Here is a 20366-nt window from a genome sequence, read left to right as displayed (position 1 = left end):
TTAAAACTTCAACCTTTGAAATCTTCCCACATTTTTCTATCCAGGCAGTTCAACTTCATTTCTACACTTCACACCCAGAACCTCCACAGAGTGGGAAGCTCAGCTATCAGATTTGAGGAACTAGTCTTCTTTTGAAATAAAAACACATTCCAGTCTCAGGAAGTGGGTCATATCTTAGCAACAATAATGAGCTGAGACTGGGCACATCTGCCAAGGATGCTAAAGTGAAGTTCGATACTTTCCTAAACTACAGTTTTTAGATAATACACATATTAATTAAAACCCGCCTCTTGTAACACACATATTGCAAACAGTGGTACCACACTCAGCAAATAAGTGGGTTCTACTGCAAAGCCAGCAAAAATCTCATCTGTGCCTCTTCTAATCAATCAAATCATCCAAACTCTTTGAGATAATTAAATGGCATTGCAATGGGAATAGCAATGTAGTGGCTGACAGTTTTTGTTTTAAATGCCTTTATTTCAGTTTTAGTTCCAAGAAAAATCCTATAAATCCTGAACTGTACTTACATTTATAATTTAAATGAACACATTAATGTACTGTATTATAAAAGCAGGATGAGAAGCCTTCTGATAGTATATTGCCAACACACTGAAGAAACTCTCTCCTTTATTACACACACAAACACATACACAGAGACATACACACAGGCCTTGAACAAGGGAGTACACAGATACCACAAAAACCTGATACTAGAGAAGTCTGCTTAAGATACAATCAAACTTAAAAGTTTTTGCACAGCAAAGGAAATCATAAACAACTCACAGAATGGGAGAAAATATTTTCAAATGATGTGATCAACAAGGAATTTTCTCCAAAATATACAAACAGATCAGCAGCTCAACTATAAAAAAAATTTTTTAATGAGCAGAATACCTAAATAGACATTTATCCAAAAAAGTCATATAGATGGCCAAAAAGCACATGAAAAGATGCATAATATCACTAATTATTAAAAATAATTAAACAATATAAAGTCTATTTTATTAAGGTATATTTTACATATAAAATACACCCATTTTAAGTCTACAGCTTGAGGATTGGAAAATATGTATCCACATATAATCAACACCATAATCAAACTATGGAAACTTCTCTCATCTCAAAAAATTCCCTTTGTTGGCATTTCCCTTATGTTCTGGCTCAAGACAGCCACTGATCTCATTTCTTTTCTAATGCTTTATATAAATGGAGTCATAAAGTATGCATTCTACTATATATAGCTTCTTTTTTACAGCATAATGCATAATGTTTTTTCTGTTGCTTTTGTTGTATTAGTAAATTGTTCCATTTTATTTCTAAGCGGTATTCCTTTGTGTGACCATACCATAATTTGTTTGGAAGCTTTTGGCTATTATGAATAAATCTAATATGAACATTTGTTTACAGATCTTTGAATAGCCAGGACACATGTTTTCACTTGTCTTTGGTAAATGCATATGAATAGAGATGCTGTGTCATATGAGTAGTATACGTTTAATTTTTAAACTTTCTTTCAGGAAGAGTCTGCTAAATTGTTTTCCAAATTGCTACATTCCCACTAGCAGTGTATGAGAGCTCTAGTTTCTCCATATTTCCATCAACACTTGGCATTATCGGCCTTAGTAATTTTAGCTATTCCTTGGAGAAGGCAATGGCACCCCACTCCAGTACTCTTGCCTGGAAAATCCCATGGACAGAGGAGCCTGGTAGGCTGCAGTCCATGGGGTCGCCAAGTCGAAGACTGAGCGACTTCAGTTGCACTTTTCACTTTCATACATTGGAGAAGGAAATGGCAACCCACTCCAGTGTTCTTGCCTGGAGAATCCCAGGGAAGGTGGAGCCTGATGGGCTGTCGTCTTTGGGGTCGCACAGAGTCGGACACAACTGAAGCGACTTACCTCCTTACCTCATGGATATATAGTGATATTTTACTGCAGTTTGATTTTTTAGTTATAAATCCATGAAATTTATTTTTTAAATAAAAACGATAATGAAAAAATTAATACTGTGTGATGTCACTTATATAATGAATCTAAAAATGTTGAACTCATAGAACCAGAGAGTAGAATGGTGGTTACAAAAACTATGGGGTAGGGAAAATGGGGAAATGTTGGTTAAAGGGTACAAACTTTAAGGCATAAGATGAATATATCTTGGGATCTAATATACAGCATAGTGACTATAGTTAATAATATTGTATTGTATAACTGAAATTTATTAAGAGATTACATCTTAAGTGTTTTTACCAGAAACCAAAGCCCTATATACTATACACACATACACACACACATGCATACACACACACACACACACATATATATCATCATATTATGCACTCTAAATATTACGTACAAATTTTATTTGTCAATTATGCCACAACAAGGCTTCCCTGATGGCTCAGTGGGTAAAGAATCTGCCTGCAATGCAGGAGACAAAGGAGACATGGCTTCAATCTCTGGGTCGGGAAGATCCCCTGGAGAAGGTAGTGAAAACCCACTTCAGTATTCTGGCCTGGAAAAGCACAGGGACAGAGGAGACTGACATCCTACAGTCCATGAGGTCGAATAGAGCCAACACACAAGGCTGGAAAAGAAACTATAAACGCTGTTATAATCTATTAATTTCCTTAGAGGTTACCCTCCGTACTGCTTTAGTTTCTATCACTGGAGTTTTAAATTTGCATTTTCCTGATGATTAAATGATACTGAGTATCTTTTCCTGTGCTTATCAGAAAATCGGATTATCTTCTTTTGTGAATTGTCGTTTCATAATTTTTTCTGTTTCTCAGTAGATTGACTTCTTCTTCTTTTTTTTTTTTTTTGAGTCTCCTTTATGTCCTAAATATAAGCCATTTGTCAGACAAATATAATGTAAATATTTTCTCCTATTCTTTGGCTTTGCATTTTCAGCTTATTAATGTTCATTTGAAGAGCAGAATTTTTAGTTTAGATAAAGGTTGACTTACCATATTGTCTTTAATTTGGGCCTTAGGGGCCTTGTCTAGGAAGTCTTTACCAACATTAAAGAATGCAAATGTTATAGGTCTGGATTAAATGTTTAAGGTTATGACGCATTTAGAGTAGCAGTATGAGGTAAATGTTGAGCTTTGCTTTTTCTGCACATTGAATTCTAGAATAATTTGTTGAGAAGACTGTCCTTTCCCATTGAATTATTGTGGCATCCTTGTCAAAAACAGTTGACCATATTTTCATGTGTATATACGGGGAAAGCATACATTTAATTCTTTCTGTAATCTCTATTTTGTTTCATTGATTAAATTCAATTCATAGGTCAGTTCTAAACAGTCTTGATTTGAAATAAGTCTTTAAACCCAGTAGTGTGAGTCTTCCAGTTTTATGCTTTTAAAAAATATTTTAACTATTCTAAGTCCATTTTATTTATCCATATAAACATTGGAATCATCGATTTCTACAAAGAAGAAAACTAGATTTGTTCTAAAACTGTAATAAATCTGTAGATAAATTTGAATAGAACATCTTAATAATATTGTCTTTTAATCCATGATTTACTATGCTTTAATTTCCCCTAGAAATTTGCCAGTTTTAAGCGTACAGCTGCTGCTGCTGCTAAGTCACTTCAGTCGTGTCCGACTCTGTGTGACCCCATAGATATCAGCCTACCAGGCTCTCCAGCCCCTGGGATTCTCCAGGCAAGAACACTGGAGTGGGTTGCCATTTCCTTCTCCAATGCATGAAAGCGAAAAGTGAAAGTGAAGTTGCTCAGTCATGTCCAACTCTTAGCGACCCCATGGACTGCAGCCTACCAGGCTCCTCTGTCCGTGGGATTTTCCAGGCAAGAGTACTGGAGTGGGGTGCCATTGCCTTCTCCATTAAGTGTACAGGGAGTGCACTTATTTTGTAAACTTTATCCTTCAGAGTCTTATATTTCTGGCAATGGTGTAAATGGTATATGTTAATTTTCTTTTTTTTTTGGCTACTAAGTAATTCAGTTGCTTCTGTATATTGATCTTATATTCTGCAACTGTTCACAAATTAACTTCCTAATTTTGGTAGCATTTTTGGATATCTGCTGGGATTAATGCATGACTTTGTCATCTTTGTTTATAAAGGAATGATAAAGTGGCCCCTGTTTTAACTATATCTAGGAGCACAATGCTTTCACTCCTTTTATAGATAAGTAAATTGAGATTAGAAAGACAGAGTGGTAAAGTGATGAAGAGAAAGGATTTGGGATTTAGGGTGGAATCCAAATTTTTACCGTTTACTAGTTGTACAACCTTGGGTAAGCTATTCTTCTGTCTTGGTTTCTACGTATCTAACACAAATATGCTGATGCTGATAAAAAATAATAATACAAGTAATAATTTAATATTAGAAATTGTGTCTTACTACTGTTGTTCTATTACCTGAGATAATGAATGTGAAGGTTTTAGCACAGTGCCTAGACACAGTGACAGGCTTTAGCACAGTGCCTCAGACACCAACCAATGATACTTGGGTAGACTTCCGAATTCAAGTTTAGGAATGCAATATTGATGGACAAGATAGGTTTTTTCCCATTATTTATCAAAACTGTTTTTCCTTTAAAAAGTACCCAGAACAGGAAAAATGTGTATTCAAGCCCATAGGATAAATCCCCTTGAAGAAAGGACAAAGTAAACTTATTCAAGGATACATGAGAAGTCTTATTTGTGGGGAAATTTTGACTGGAAGATTTGTAGGTAATGTGTGATATATTCTCAGTTCAGGGTCCCTACTAGTTAATTAATCCCAATGATGTATATCTTTAATTCTAGGCAATAATGAACAAATTCATAGTTCTTAGACTGTCACTCAAAGCACAAGTTTTAAAAGACTTATCCACTTTTCTTTTTAGAGCCCCATAAAATCTCGAATGATCACAAGAAGGGCTTTGTAGAGAAAAACTAGGAAAAGCTAGCATGCGGTTTATCATTGTCCAAAGATGATCCTCAGATCTATCAGATTGCAAGGGGATATTTCAGCTCAGTCAGGGGGAATTTAGAAGTCTTTCTCTGCTGGCTGATCACAACCAGGGTGTCAGCCAACAACATCCGCTTATTCTCAGATGACAGCAGTTAATTAGCTCTTGTTTCTGTTTTGACTACTGACAGACTTAAATTATATTCATATTGTCGTGCAGAACAAATGCATAGAAAGGTTTGCCTTTGATCTAAATCATATAATTAAAACACATATGGCTAAAGATAATTTTGGCTTGAAAACCAAATACCCTATTTCAACAGAAGTTCAAGTTGACTTATAAAAATGCAGACATTACCTCTGAGATTGACATTACAAAATGTCCTGAATATCTCTGCAAATTCCTCAATCCTCTTATCACTTTGACTTTTTAAAGATTTAACGCTATAGTTGTAAGTATAAATCATGTTCTTTATGTATAATTCTTGAACTAGAATAAATTTCATCCTTTCATTATGATTAAAAAGCTTTCCCTTTTCCTGATCCTTATAAACTCTCTCCCAACAATCTTTATTAAAGGTCAAGAAAATGATTTTTATAAAAGCCAGAATAACATATCACTTGTAGTAATTTAAATTGCAGAAGAATTTGTACCTTTTTGCTGAGGACATCTGTAAAGCATTCTAGGGGTGTTGGGATATTTTCCTTTTAAAGACAAATGCTCCACGCTTGGCATGCTCTAGCCACTGTTGCACCCATTTGAAGACTTCTAGAGTAGAGTTGAGCATGGGCAAAGCACCTCTCAAGGGAAAGTGTATGCATTGGAGATCTTTGCCTTTTTCTATACTCTATTTGCCTTCCCAGGTGGCGCTAGTGGTAAAGAACCCACCTGCCAGTACAGGAGACATAAGAAACACGGGTTTGATCCCTGGGTCGAGAATATCCCTCGGAGGAGGGCATGGCAACCCACTCCGGTATTCTTGCCTGGAGAATTCCATGGACAGAGGAGTCTGGCGGGCTACAGTCCATAGAGTTGCACAGAGTCGGACACGACTAACGCGACTTAGCACACACGCATACCCTCCTGCTTTCTTTTACTTTTTTTACTTCATTTTTCTTCTCAAAGAAACATAAAGAGACACCAGTCAGAAATGCAAATATGCTTTCTGATTTCCTTGATTAGAAGCTGCCCAGATATTGAGAGGTGAAAACCAAAATGATTATTTACATAATCCTTAATGCTGACCATTTTAAAATACACTGCAAAAAAATCAATTGTAAAAGGTAGGTTTAAATAGGCTCTTCTTTCTCCACTAAATTGTCCTCTTTTCACTAAGATAATTTAATGCTGAAATAAGCTTGTTGTGTACTCAGTTGCTTCAGTCATGTCCAACTCTTTGTGACCCCATGGACTATAGCCCGCCAGGCTCCTCTGTCCATGGGATTCTCCAGGCAAGAATATTGAGTGAGTTGCCATGTTCTCCTGCAGGGGATCCTCGTCTCCTGCATTAGCAGGTGGATTTTTTACCTGCTGAGGCATTGGGAAATCAGTTGATGTAATCATAAAATTTACAGAGCTGCCACTGTCAATTTGTGCATTCCACAGCTTTCCAAAGGACTTCAAGCAACATGATGTTTTGATCCCTTGTGTCAAGGAGTGGTCAAGGTTAATCCATCAGCTTTCAACTTTCAACTGAACAATATACCCCAATGGAATGGTAGCTATAATCATATGGTATTTTTAGGAAAGTGATACTCTGAAAAATAATATCATAATTATGTATTTATGAAATGTTGATATAAACTGGAGATTTAACAATGACTGCTAGAACAAATCATTATATTTCTAAAAGAAATAAAATATGCACAGAGAGAGTATCAATCAAATGATGTATGAAAAGTCTCAGTCTTGTTATCTTCTTAATGAATGTGGTACAGAGTGTCATAAATGCCCTTACATCCTTGTTACATACTGTGAATTACAAAGAGAAATACCAAAGAGATGGTAAATTGACTTCCCATGAACAGGGTCTAGTGTGTGAATCCTTTGTCCCTTTCTCACTTCTTAGATGCCTTTCATTAGTGAGCTCTCATATTCTAATAATCAATCCCCAAATACTCATAATTATGGGAAGACAATACTATTGCATTTTCAGTCACATTATGATATTTTTAGTGTGTTGAGTACAGTAATTATTTATTAACAGCAACATATGAAAGTACAAATAAAATATCTTTATGTACAAAGTGGCAAGGCAGGATTTTGACCCAATATTTAATAATACAGTTGCGAATTTCCCCTGTGTTAACATAGTGGAAAACAATAAATACAAACATTAGGTAATATAAGAACAATAAAAAAGTAGAAAAGTCTCCATGGATGAAAACTGTTGGTTCTGAAAACTTTAAATTGAAGGGACAGATTTCATCAGTGAAACCACCTGCTGGTCTGTCAGGTTAACTGCTCACAGATGCCCCTCCTAAAATCCACTCTCCTAGGAACATAGTATTCCTATAAAATGCGGTAATGCACTTCTTCACATCCTAAAGGATAGGGGAGCCGCATGATTCTTTCTGATTCTATTAGATTATTGCATGTCATCTGGACATCACTTCATTGGGACAGGTGACTGGCGAGCAGGATTGGCAGTCAGGATTGATTCCACAGGGCTTTCTCCCCATGGAGCATTGAAGCTGAAGAGTAAGCCTGTTGGGGGGAAACAAACAAGTTCAGATTACAAGAAAGGGAAGAAGTAGAGATGCTGGAGGAAGACCATCGCTTGGTAAGAAATTTTAGTGACCAGCTGAATTTTTCCACCCAGTAGAGTCATTGAAAGGGCTTCCCTGGTGGCTCAGACAATAAAGAATCTGCCTGCAACGTGGGAGACCTGGGTTCGACTCTGGGGTTGGGAAGGCCCCCTGGAGAAGGGAATGACAACCCATTCCAGTATTCTTGCCTGGAGAATTCCATGGACAGAGGAGGCTGGTGGGCTATATAGTCCATGGGGTTGCGAAGAGTCAGACACAACTGAGCAACTAACACACACACATATAGAGTCACTGGAATGTCCCAGAAGCACTTCAACCTCAACAAGTCTGAAAGGAAACCCACTAGAGTGCCTCCCAAACCTATTCCCTCTTGCTCAGTAGTTCCAACCTTTTCTCTTTCCTCCACAATCCATGCAGACAATCAAGCTACAAGTGCAGCCATAATCTATACCCCTAATAGTCCTCACCCACAATGCCTACATTCACACAATCACCACCTCTGGAGAATTTTATTTTCCGGACACTTCTCTATTCCATACTGCTGCTTCATTTCCATTCCAGCTACAGACTTGGGATAGTCAGAACTGCAATGGCCCTCTGACTTCTCTGCTTCTAGTCTTATCACTCTTGATCTTCCACATTAAATACTCAGTGATGTGTTTCAAGCACAAATCTCACCATATTCGTCTTCTGATTAAAACACTTCGCTGTACCCAATCATTAATGGGACATCATTCAAGGACTGTTGCTTGGGGTAACAATGTTATGAAATTTATTGGCAACTTTCATGCTTTGCTGCTGTGTACTGGGGAGGAGAATGAAGGGGCACTCTCCACCTCTCCTTCACAGGAAGGCTTTAGTTTATTACTTTGGGTTTTCTCATTTGCAGTACAGAAACAACTGTCTGTGTTGGTCTGAAAAGGAACAGAAGCCTGAAGTTTCTGTGCTTTAATTGGGAAAGGGGCACACGCCCCCGACATCGAAGGCTTAGGTGCCTTTTCATGCTGCTGGTGGCAATGCCAGTGGTTTGCTGGAATCTGGGAGGAGAATGACACGGTGGGGTTGGGGTGGGCAGGGGGACCAGGGTGGAGACTTGCATTTTACTCCCTCGTGGTGTGGTTGATGGAGGCAGGGCCTTTGGTAGGAACCAGTGCACTGCTGCCTTGCCTGGGAGGAAGAGGGACACTAGTTGCCATGGTTTGGGGGATGCTTTGAAGAGCCAAGAGTGGACAGAGGGTCCATGTCAAGCCTTAGTCTGCGGAAATGACTGTAAAGCAGGGCATTTCTTTTCTTTTTTTTTTTTTTAAAGCAGGGCATTTCTAATGTCCTTCCAGAGTACTTGTGGCCGACAGATGGTCCAGCCCAGGCAAGAGCATGGTGTAATTCTAGAAGAAGTACAGCGATTACTGGGATGACTGAGAAACAGTCCGCACTCTCAGATTTTGGACTAATTTCCTGGGTGTGTTCTACATTCAAGGTCAGAGAGTCTCCCGAAATGAATAAATGGCTTCTTGACGGCATTAATAAAAAGGAAATAATCTGATTTTATTCTGCTTAGGAAAAGAAAGCATTTCATTCTCTCCATGTGGAGTCCTGTACACTGTAGCTTAGCCAACCCCTCTTATGATCTGGTACCCTCAACTGCTTCACCCTCACTCATCAGCCCTGCTGGCACTGAGCTCTATCTTCTAGAACTGTGCTTCCTACATTATCTATGGACCAGGTTGGCTTTTTTAAACATCTCTAATCAGTTGCAAACTGGTATTTTTTAAAATAAAATCACATGAGTAAAATGTTGAAGCAATATCAGATCGCTATAACAATTTTAAATGCTTACACTCAGAGGCTGTACTTAATCTCATTGTGGAACAGAATCAACGGTTCCTGACCCTGCAGCACATACATAAAGAACAGCTCTAGGGTAAACAGTTTTCTATAAAATTTTCCATACCCCATGCAGTTTCACAATTCTTTGCATTTACACATGCTGCTCCCTGTGTCTAGAAAAACCTAGGCCACTTTTTTTCTTATCCTGTAAATCTCAACTTAAATACTAAATTCTCTGAGAAATTTATCATTAAACTTCAAGGTACTATGGCTATCTTTACATAAAGTGAAAGTTACTTAGCCATGTCTGACTCTTTGTGACCCCATGGACTGTAGCCCACCAGGCTCCTCTGTCTGTGGGATTCTCCAGGCAAGAATACTGGAGTGGGTTACCATTCCCTTCTCTGGGGTATCTTCCCGAGCCAGGGATTGAACCCTGGTCTCCCACATTGAGGGCAGATTCTTTACTATCTTATTTACCATATTCTGCTAAAATGATCTTATTTGTATATCTTGCCACGAGTCTAAGCTTCTTCAGGACAGCAACCATGTCATGTTCCTCTTAATATCTGGTCTAGTACTTAGCAGAGTAAGATTTCTGTCGCTTTTTTCTTCAACTGAACCATAATCCTCTGTAGGTGAGCTTCCAAGCGAAGCTAAGTGTTTGCACCATAGATCAGCTAGGTAAATATTTTGATTTGTGTGAGTAGGATAATGGTCAGGATTAATGTGGCACTGATAATTTTTTCTCCTTAAAGATCAGAAATCAACAATAGGAACAAACTGGGGTTGTCATCAGAGTGTATTCCACATTGACAGTCTTTCTCAAGAAACAGATTTTGCTTGCTTCATTAATGATTTTATTCATTAGTTGATGTTCCAGTTTGAATGTCTATACAATACCAGCATAAACTTTCTTTCCAACATTATAATCCCTCTAAAACTCAGTGTGCCAGCTTCAATGATAATACAAAACTTTATGGTCATGGAATCTTTCACAACCCTAAATATTGTATATTTGTGATTCTTTAAAAAATTAATGATTGCTTTAATAATAAAATATCATGTTAGATTCTTTAACCATATCGACAGTACTTTATAAACAGAGGAGCACAATGGTTTTAGGAGAAAAGACCTTTCTATCCTGGTTTTATGGATGTTGAACGCAGTGTAAAGCATTATAAAGAAATTCGTTCAGGGCTATAGACTAGGATTGGAAAATAAATCTCTTTTTACTTGTGATGTTTTCTTTCTAGCCCTCATCATTCATTTTAAATGTAAGAAAAATAATTGAAAAACATATTAAGCTCTTCCGGAAGTTCATGAAGATGCTTTTAGATTATCAAGGGTATCATTTAGAAAATTACAAAAGTACAGTGAATTATATCTGGGAGAAAAGTAGAAACGGGTAATATTCCATTTTGTTAAAGATCTGTGGGAAGAGACTTTCATACAAGTTACTGGTCTTGCTTATTCCTGGTTCTTTATTGATCTGAGATTCCCCTCATATCTTAAATGGGTAGGTGACTCACAGCAGAATGGACAGAGGAACTACTGGCAAGGGAGTGACCAGGTGGCAGCCAGTCCCCTGCCTTTTACAGCATAGGATTGGTCTCAGAACAATTAAAAGGACTTCTGTTCAATTCTAAAATTGTTTTCCCTCTCATTTAAGATTTATCTTGGACACTGTTGCTGTTTAGTTACTCAGTAGTGTCCAACTCTTTTATGACCTTATGGACTGTAGCCCTGCCAGGCTCCTCTGTCTATAGGATTTCCCAGACAAGAATGCCAGAGTGATTTGCCATTTCCTTCTCCAGGGGATCTTTCCAACCCAGAGAGTGAACCTGTGTCTCTTGCATTGGCAGGCAGCCCTATATCTTGGACATGTTTCAGTTTGTTTCAGTTCAGTTCATTTCAGTCACTCAGTCATGTCCGACTCTTTGCAACCCCATGGACTGCAGCGTGCCAGGCCTCCCTGTCCATCACTAACTCCAGGAGTCTACTCAAACTCATGTTCATCGAGTCAGTGATGCCATCCAACCATCTCATTCTCTGTTGTCCCCTTCTCCTCCCTCCTTCAATCTTTCCCAGCATCAGGTTTTTTTTTTCAAATGAGTCAGTTCTTCAAATCAGGAGGCCAAAGGAGTTTCAGCTTCAGCATCAGTCCTTCCAAGGAATATTCAGGACTGATTTCCTTTCGGATGGACTGGTTGGATCTCCTTGCAGTCCAAGGGACTCTCAAGAGTCCTCCAACACCACAGTTGGAAAGACATGTTTATGTGCAATTAAAAAATTATCTTGAGAGTTATTTGTTTTTGTTAGCTGTGTAATGTCATCAATAGGATGAAAAATAATTTATTTGAAATTTCCATACCATTAGACACACTGTTTCTAAACATTTGCTGCTATTCTCTGTATACTAATTTCTAATAATATTTCAATAATTTCCTTATGAGAATTTCCTAAAGTGAAGTTACTAGGTGACAAATGTGAAGATTTTAAGTCTCTTAGCTAATATTACCAAACTGCTCTTCAAAAAGATTAATCCAATTAATCCAATTTATGCTGTCAAATGCAGCATATGAAATTATCTGTTTCACCAGTATGATTTTTAAATACTGGAAAAATAAAGCTCAATTAAATTGAAGGTTATAATTTTATATTACCATTTCTATTTTCTCCTCTATGAATTGCCTGTTCATGGCCTTGGATCATTTAAAAATTTTCCAATTTGTATAAATGTCTTTGGGTATTTAGAATATTAATTAATTGGTCTCGTATTTATGGCAAGTGTTTTCCAATTTATGGTTTTCTTTATGACACGTTTGAAAATTTTAAGTCATGATGTAGTAGAAATTTCTGTCTTGGAAATTGAATTTTCTTGTATTGTTTCATGGTTTGAAAATTCTTAATCAGACACATAATAAAACCTAACTAAATTTTCTTCTACTGTCTTTCTTTTACATTAAGTTCTTTATACATTTCCCCCATATAGATATGGCCTTCCCTGCTGGCTCAGATGGTAAAGAATCTGCCTGCAGTGTCATAGACCTGGGTTCGATCCCTGGTCAGGAAGATCCCCTGGATAAGGGAATAGCTTACCCACTCCAGTGTTCTTCCCTGGAGAATTCCATGGACAGAGGAGACTGGTGGGCTATAGTTCATGGAGTTGCAGAGTCAGACACGACTGAGCGACTAACAGCAACGTATAGATAACATTATAGCTCAGTTGGTAAAGAATCTGCCTGCAATGCAGGAGGCCCTGGTGCAATTCCTGGGTCAGGAAGATCCACTGGAGAAGGGATAGGCTACCCACTCCAGTATTCTTGGGCTTCCTTTGTGGCTCAGCTGGTAAAGAATCCGTCTGAATGTGGGAGATCTGGGTTCAATTCCTGGGTTGGGAAGATCCCTTGGAGAAGGGAAAGGCTACCCACTCCAGTATTCTGGCCTGGAGAATTCCATGGACTGTATAGTCCATGGGGTCACAAAGAGTCAACACAACTGAGTAACTTTCACTTTCATAAATAATATTAGCTAATGATCCTTCACACTCATTATTAACCAGTTTTTTTTTTTTTTCAGACTATTTGTTGGCATCAATAAGAAAAAAGATGTTGCTTTCCTGCTCTGCATTTTTGTGTAGAAATTCTGACCTAAGTAGAAGTTCTATATAACAGCAAATCAATTCCTTTAGCTATGTCACCCTATCACTCCTAATTAATCATGAGAAAATCAATCTAAGAAGAAGATAACAAAGCATATTTGCACTGTAAAAGGGCACAAATATGTATAGAAATACATACAGCTAATATATTTCTAAAATTTGAAACTTAACAAAAGTTGTTTTGTACGAATAGCCATTTTGAGGGTGGTATCAGCTAAATAAATTATACAGGGAAAGTTTAAACTAAAATAATCATTTTCTTATTCTGAAAAATTATGGTTCCTAAATGTAGCAATAAATATGCAATGAAAGGATAATATTTTATGAAACTCTTACTGACCTTCCTCTTGCTGACATGAAGGTCTCAGATTTTAGAACTAGACTGAAGTGATGAAGTGTATCAATCATGCCATGTAGTTTTCAATCTTTTTCTCTTAATTATTTTCTTATTTCTTGTGTGTGCATTTATGTTCTCACTAGACAAACTTCACAGAGAGGGCAATGATCATAGATGAAAGGTATTCTGGAATTCCATTAAATATAATACTCTGCACTAAATAAATGATCATTATATGAAGCAGCAGGCTTTAAATACATCTAGACATTTATACTGAGATGAACATTTTTAACATGAGCTAATGTGTCCATATGTTTGCTGTTACCTACAGATCCAAAGACTTCTCAGCTTCTTTTTTCAACTTCTAGTTCAAATGCATGTGCTAAGTTGGTTCAGTTGTGTCTGACTATTTGTGACCCTATGGACTGTAGCCCAGTCTTCCCTGGTGGCTCAGTGGTAAAGAATCTGCCTGCAATGCAAGAGCCGAAGGAGACACGTGTTCCATTCCTGGGTTGGGAAGAGCCTCTGAAGGAGGGCGGGGCAACCCACTTCAGTGTTCTTGCTTGGAGAACCCCATGGACAAGGGAGCCTAGTGGGCTACAGTCCATGGGGTCTCAAAAACTCAGACACGACTGAAGCATGTCCGTGATACACAGCCTGCCAGGCTCCTCTGTCCACAGGATTCTGCAGGCAAGAATACTGGAGTGGATTGTTATTCCCTCCTCCAGGGGATCTTCCCAACCCAGGGATCAAACCCACGCCTCCTGTGTCTCCTGCACTGCAGGTGGATTCTTTACCCCTGAGCCACAAATGTATCCTATTTATCTTGAATTTCTGAGCCGATATTTGATTTCTAGTTGATACTTTAGAAAGCAATTACTGGTTACTACATTTAAAGTTCAATGATTCAAGAGAAATAAAATGAAAAAGGGTAAGACAAATAGACAATAGAATTGACCAATGTCAAGCATGTTTCTTCCCATTACTTTCATCTTTACTCTTCAGAACATTGTTATGTAATCTCACAATTACTCAGAAAGGCAACAGAAATTATTTACTTCTGCAAATCCAAAGACAAGAGATTAGAGGCTAGGGATATTTTTAAAGTACAAAAGTGGAAAGGAACAGGAATTGGGTGATAATTCATTTTGTTGAGCTTGTTTGGATCAGCACTCGTCCTTATTTTCTGTACAGAGACTGTATTGAGGCTGCCTCCTATATAGAGACTTTTCTTTCTTTTTCTTTCCAACTGAACACTTCATCTTCCTCCAAAGTGGACAATTAGTTACCAAGATTTGAGCATGTTAATAATCTGGAAGGCATTGTTTTTCAATAGGCACAGGATTGCAAAGGAACCATAGCTGGTATGGAAGGAAGCTTTCCATGCACTGGTGAGGGCTTGAACACATTCTCCGTGAATTTCTAACTTCTCAGCTTCTCGAATCTTGCATCTGGAAGAGCTTCCTCTCTCATCCTAACCTACCTTTTGCTGACTAGAGAAGGATGAAGTTCTGACCTGGATATATATGTCTGGATGTCTCCTGCTTTTAGCCAAAGAAGCATCATTTACTCAGTAAACACTGGCTGAGTATCCATAACAGCATTGAACTTGTGCTAGGAAGTAGACCTAGGTAGTGGACATAACAGTGATATACTCCCCTCCCCTGGACACTACCCAGAGTGACTACCATTGCGGTCAGGCCAATTCAGGGCATATACCTATTTGTCCTTTGTTTTTTTCACCGTTAGTTACCAAAAAGTAAATTTTTCTGCAGATTCTAAAAATTATAAGACACTGTGAGGGCATGTACTTAATGTTTCTTGTGAAAACTAAAGTCAGAAGAAAATTTTCTTATGCAATTGTAGAAAGGCAAAAGACCATCCTATGCTAAGCCGGAAAGGTCGACTCCAGCAGGCCTGAAATCGTCCTGAGTTGTTTTACTGCAGTAAGACATACACTTGCATTGCATGGACTCCTGGTCAAAGCATGGCTCACACAGAATGACAGTTGCTCATACCCAGAGGTTTGAGAGCTTTCAATTATTCATTGATTAACAATGAGTGTAATGAGACTGAAGACTTTGCACTGGTCTCATTGAGACACCTGGAAGGCTCTCTCACTCCTCTAGTTATGCAGCAAGAATGTGCCTTCCTGAGTACCCAGGTATAAGACTCCCAGCTGAGAGCATGTTTTGGATCACTTGTTTGAGGTGCTTTGTGTGCACACCCATTGTTCCTAGTCCCACAGAGAAAGCACACCTGGGCATGGTCCTTACAGAGGAAGCACAATTGGATCTCCCATCTGGCATCTCTGGACCCCTTGCCCTGAGCCAACCTTTGACTATGATGTGCTTCTTTACCTTTCGGCAGCTGAGGTGTCAATTTATTTTTTTCACAGTAAATCGCAAATTTGTAAGCACAGTCATCTGGGGTCCTGCAATCCTTCCCCAGCAATAGAACCCTGTTTAACTGCCACTGGAAGTGTGCATATGCTGACCCGGACAGAGGCAAACAGCAGCTATGTGGGAGCACTACCGAAAGGCGGAAAGAATGGACTGCATTGTCCCTGAGGGAGGCAGGACAACTGGAAGAAATCTTCTACAGCCCCCAAGACATTTATTTCTCTGGCAAGTGTTCTTCGTGTTCGTTTTTAGACAAATAGAAAATGATGGTTTCACTGACACAAGCCATTAACTTTTCAGGTTATGAAAGTATAAAAATAATCTGAGCTGCAGCAGGCTAACAAAACAGATATTAATGAGTATCTCAGTGAATGAAATTAGGAAACTTACATATTTATTGCCCAGGTGTGGAGAGGATTCATCAAGCTGTCAGTTCTTGGTTTTTCCTTGTGCAGAATGCTCCCCTAAAAACAAGGTATGTTTTGCTCAGAGAGTGAATAAGGATGAAAATAAAAGTTTCTCAGCTTGTTTTTTTTTTCCAAGGAAAGTCCAATTTCCCCTCAAGAATGTCATCAGAGCCACAATTTACCTCTTGGTATTTATTGCCTGGAAATCCTTCACCAAGATTTATGAGCTTTTCTTGGCCATTGTTTATTTTTATCCTAGAGGAGTGATGCTGACTTGCTCCCTGCAGGTAGATGGTGTGAGCTGGGAGGTGATAGCAAGAGAGGCACCCAAGAGAACAAGTCATTGAATTTTGCTTGGTCCATGACCTGGCTCTGCCTAAGCAAAACTATGTCATATATTTAAAGTGCCATTTTATCGGAAAAACGTTCAAGGTTCCTCTGTTTAAATAATTCAGTGAGAGTTTTGTGAAAATGAATTTATAGGCTTACATGAATATTTTGATGACATACAAAGCAGTGTAGGGAACATTACTCAAAATAACAGCATCTTTCCATCATCTAATATAAAGATAAATATTAACTTAGGATGATGCGAAGCTGAAAGACCATGAGCATTTTCATGTGCTCTTGAATTTGTGGTCAAAGCCTTTCATATTACCTGTGTCTTTCATGTAGATTCAAGTATCAACATCAGTCATGCTTTACAAAACCAATATCAGTCAAGGTCTCCAGCTTTGAGAATAAATGTCATTGCTTTGCTCTGGCTTTTATCTGCCAGTTAGGACCATCTTCTGGGGACTCAACTGATTCATCTCTTACCTGCACTGTCATGGGGATAATAGTACCAGAGATCTAAGAAGAACAAACCTGGGATTACCCTTCAATAGCTCCTTAAATTTTGTGTTTCAAGAAATGTCTGGCTCTGAGCAATAGCCCTAATAGCTCCCGGCCCAGCACAACGCTTTGCTCACTATTGCATATTTTACAAAAGACACAGCACCTCCTGGAATCCATGGCTATAAAGTACAGGAATAAGAAGTAAACAAAAGAAACATTTATTGAACCCCTACCATCCACCAGAAGTCACATAAACAATTCATATGAAAATTACTACAATTGTTAATATCTCCCTTAATAACTCCCACAGTCTGTCTAGCTGGGAATAGAAAGTGTGAAGAGATTAAATAATTATATGATTCTAATAATACTTATAATGATGACATATATGGTAAAAGCAAACAAAATACAATTATACCTAGAAAAACACAACTGGAAGGAAATGCCAGTATTGATGCCAGGTTGTCTCTCATAAGTAATTTTTAATTTTTTCTATTCTCTGTTTTCTCCATTCTACATTATGCATATTGAGGTCAAATATTAAAATGGCAATTGAAGCCATTAAGAAATATTCCAAGGCAGCAGTGCATGCTGACTTGCCAAATCAACAGTTAGTGGAAAGACCATGTACATCTGGGACAGGCAAGGAAGCCTTAGTGCAAAGGCAGTTGTCGTTCAGTCCCTAAGTCGTGTCTGACTCTTTGCAACCCCATGAACTACAGCATGCCAGGCTTCCCAGTCCTTCGCTATCTCCCAGAGTTAGTTCAAACTCAGGTCCATTGAGTAAGTGATGCCAACCAACCATCTCATCTTCTGTTGCCCTCTTCTCCTCCTGCCCTCAATCTTTCCTAGTATCAGGGTTTTTTCCATGAGTTGGCTCTTCACACCAGGTGGTCAAAGTATTGGAGCCTCAGCTTCAGCATCAGTCCTTCCAATGAATATTCAGGGTTGATTTCCTTTAGGCTTGACTGGTTTGATCTTGCTCTCCAAGAGACCCTCAAGAGGGTCCAAGAGGGTGCTAGTCTTCTCTGGCACGACAATTTGAAAGAATCAATTCTTTGGCACTCAGCCTTCTTTATAGTCCAACTCTCACATCCAAACATGACTACTGGAAAAACCATGGCTTTGCCTATACAGACCTTTGTCGGCAAAGTGCTGTCTCTGCTTTTGAATACACGGTCTAGGTTTGTCATAGCTTTTCTTCCAAGAAGCAAGTGTCTTTTAATTTAGTGGCTGCAGTCACCGTCCACATTGATTTTGGAGCCCGAGAAAATGAAATCTGACACTGTGTCCACTCTTTCCTCATCTATTCGCCATGAAGTGATAGGACTGGATGTCATTATCTTCGTTTTTTGAATGTTGAGTTTTAAGCCAGCTTTTTCACTCTCCTCTTTCACCTTCATCAGAGACTGAGTCAAAATTGAAGGGCTAAAAAGATAGATTTTGAATCTCTGTATGGCTTTATACATCTATGAATCTTTCGCTCATCTTTACAATTTTGTTCATTTCTACTTATAAATGAACTTTTATTTGTAAAAATAAACAGAAAAGTGTATATTTAATGAATAATTACCATAACATACTAACTAGTGCTGGTATACTAACAATATATAAATAATGTGTAAGTACCGCATTATTACCATGGTCAGGAGGGGCAGGTGGGAAAGACAAAGAAGACCAAGGTGCTGTCTCTCCTTAGTTCAGGGAGGAGGACAGTGGGTAGGAGGTGAGTGACATCTGAAGAGTTTGTGTTATTAATACTAAATGGTTCAAAAATTGAGCAAGAGAAATCTGGCACATCATGGAAAGCATGCTGAAGCGTTGGAACTTAATATAAGATAATACAAATTTATCAGTGTTTTCTAAGAAAAGGAAAATTATAATGATTTCAGATCTGCTTTTTCTCCCTTCAAAAGGTTCAAAATCAAGTAATACTTTGAAATTAAATTCAGTGTTACTGTGTTTCCTTTCTTTTGTGGAATCATGTATTCCTTAATTTAGGCAATTTTGTTCATATTTTTATAGCCTTACATGTTAAAAATGAGATAACCTATGTTAACTTTCTGACACATGGTGTAAGTGGGAATCAGTTTAAAATGCCTCATGTCACATGTATATTTTGCAATCAATAATGGTGATGTTTAACTTGGCAAGATTTTTAATTAAATCTGAGAGGCATCTTGTATGTTCTTATACAGGGCTTCATGATCTGCTATGCTTGGTGCTTATTTTTTTTTCTGAAAGCACATTCTCATGTATACTCAGGCTTTTTCTTTTACAATAAAGAAAGCTCCCAATTGAAATAATCAAACTTTAAACATTTATGGACTACATTTTCAACAAAAATATCTGGTTGAGAAAGATCAGACTTAGAGGAATCAGAAAATATGGATGGATAAACATCAAGACAATCAGAGGAGGAAGATTTGGGGCAAGGAACTGCTTTATCTGGAGAAAACATTCAGAACAATAACCATTAAGCATAGAGGCTTATAAAAACCCAGGAAGTTTAGTATCCACTGGCATTTTCCCTGAAGGTGGGTTGCTACAGAGCTCTGTTTCCTTGGAAACATGATTTATTGACCTCTAAAATGGCAAAATTTATTTTGAGATACAAGACTGGAGCTTATAAATTGACCTTTGACTAATCCAATTAATTCTTAAGACCACTGAAGCTCAAATTTCATGTTACTAACCTTGGTGTGTTAATTAACGTATGTTTGTTGGTACGTTTCTTAGGCCATGTAGCAAATACCATGAAAAGTAACAACCATAAATTCTGAATGGTGGGTAGTCACATATTTGTTCTATCAAATTCTTTTCTGTATTTTTTAAATATTAAAAATTTTTTATATATGAGATAGAAATTTAGACTTTATTTTTATAATTATTTCAGACCTTATTCTAGTTATATTTTAGGAAAGATGTAACTATTAGGGAAGGGATATTTAGGTAAAAATAATTATGATACTGTAACTTCCTTTGAGTGTGGTGAGATTAATTTTATAAAGAAAGAATATTCAAATAAATCTCGAAAGATGGGAAGAGATGGAAAGAGATTTGTTTTCAGATGTTTCAGAAGCCATCAAGTCCTGTTAATGGTGGAGAGACTTTAATCAAGTTTAATAAAAACTGTGGTAGTACAAAAAGCATTTGGAAAGGAGTATGTTTTAGATTATCAGTTCTAGGCTATTGAAA

The 20366-nt window shown here is 37.9% G+C and overlaps 1 protein-coding gene across 4 annotated transcripts in view; it reads right to left on the bottom strand.

Annotated features, from left to right (window-relative positions):
• Positions 1–7105: 7105 nt before the first annotated feature.
• The window catches only part of EMCN (endomucin), a 127742-nt gene continuing 114481 nt past the window's right edge, over positions 7106–20366 (bottom strand). For all 4 annotated transcript variants that reach the window (XM_061419560.1, XM_061419561.1, XM_061419563.1 and 1 more), the window contains 2 exons: positions 16315–16388; positions 7106–7632 (listed from right to left, as the gene is read on the bottom strand). In XM_061419560.1, the coding sequence (XP_061275544.1) occupies positions 16354–16388 (35 nt within the window). In that variant the 3' untranslated portion in view covers positions 7106–7632; positions 16315–16353. The remainder of the gene's footprint in view (positions 7633–16314; positions 16389–20366) is intronic.

Source organism: Bos javanicus, chromosome 6, assembly GCF_032452875.1.
Source record: "Bos javanicus breed banteng chromosome 6, ARS-OSU_banteng_1.0, whole genome shotgun sequence".
Lineage (NCBI taxonomy): Eukaryota > Metazoa > Chordata > Mammalia > Artiodactyla > Bovidae > Bos > Bos javanicus.
Note: the sequence above shows the minus strand (reverse complement) of the source record. Positions and strands in the feature narration are given on the sequence as shown.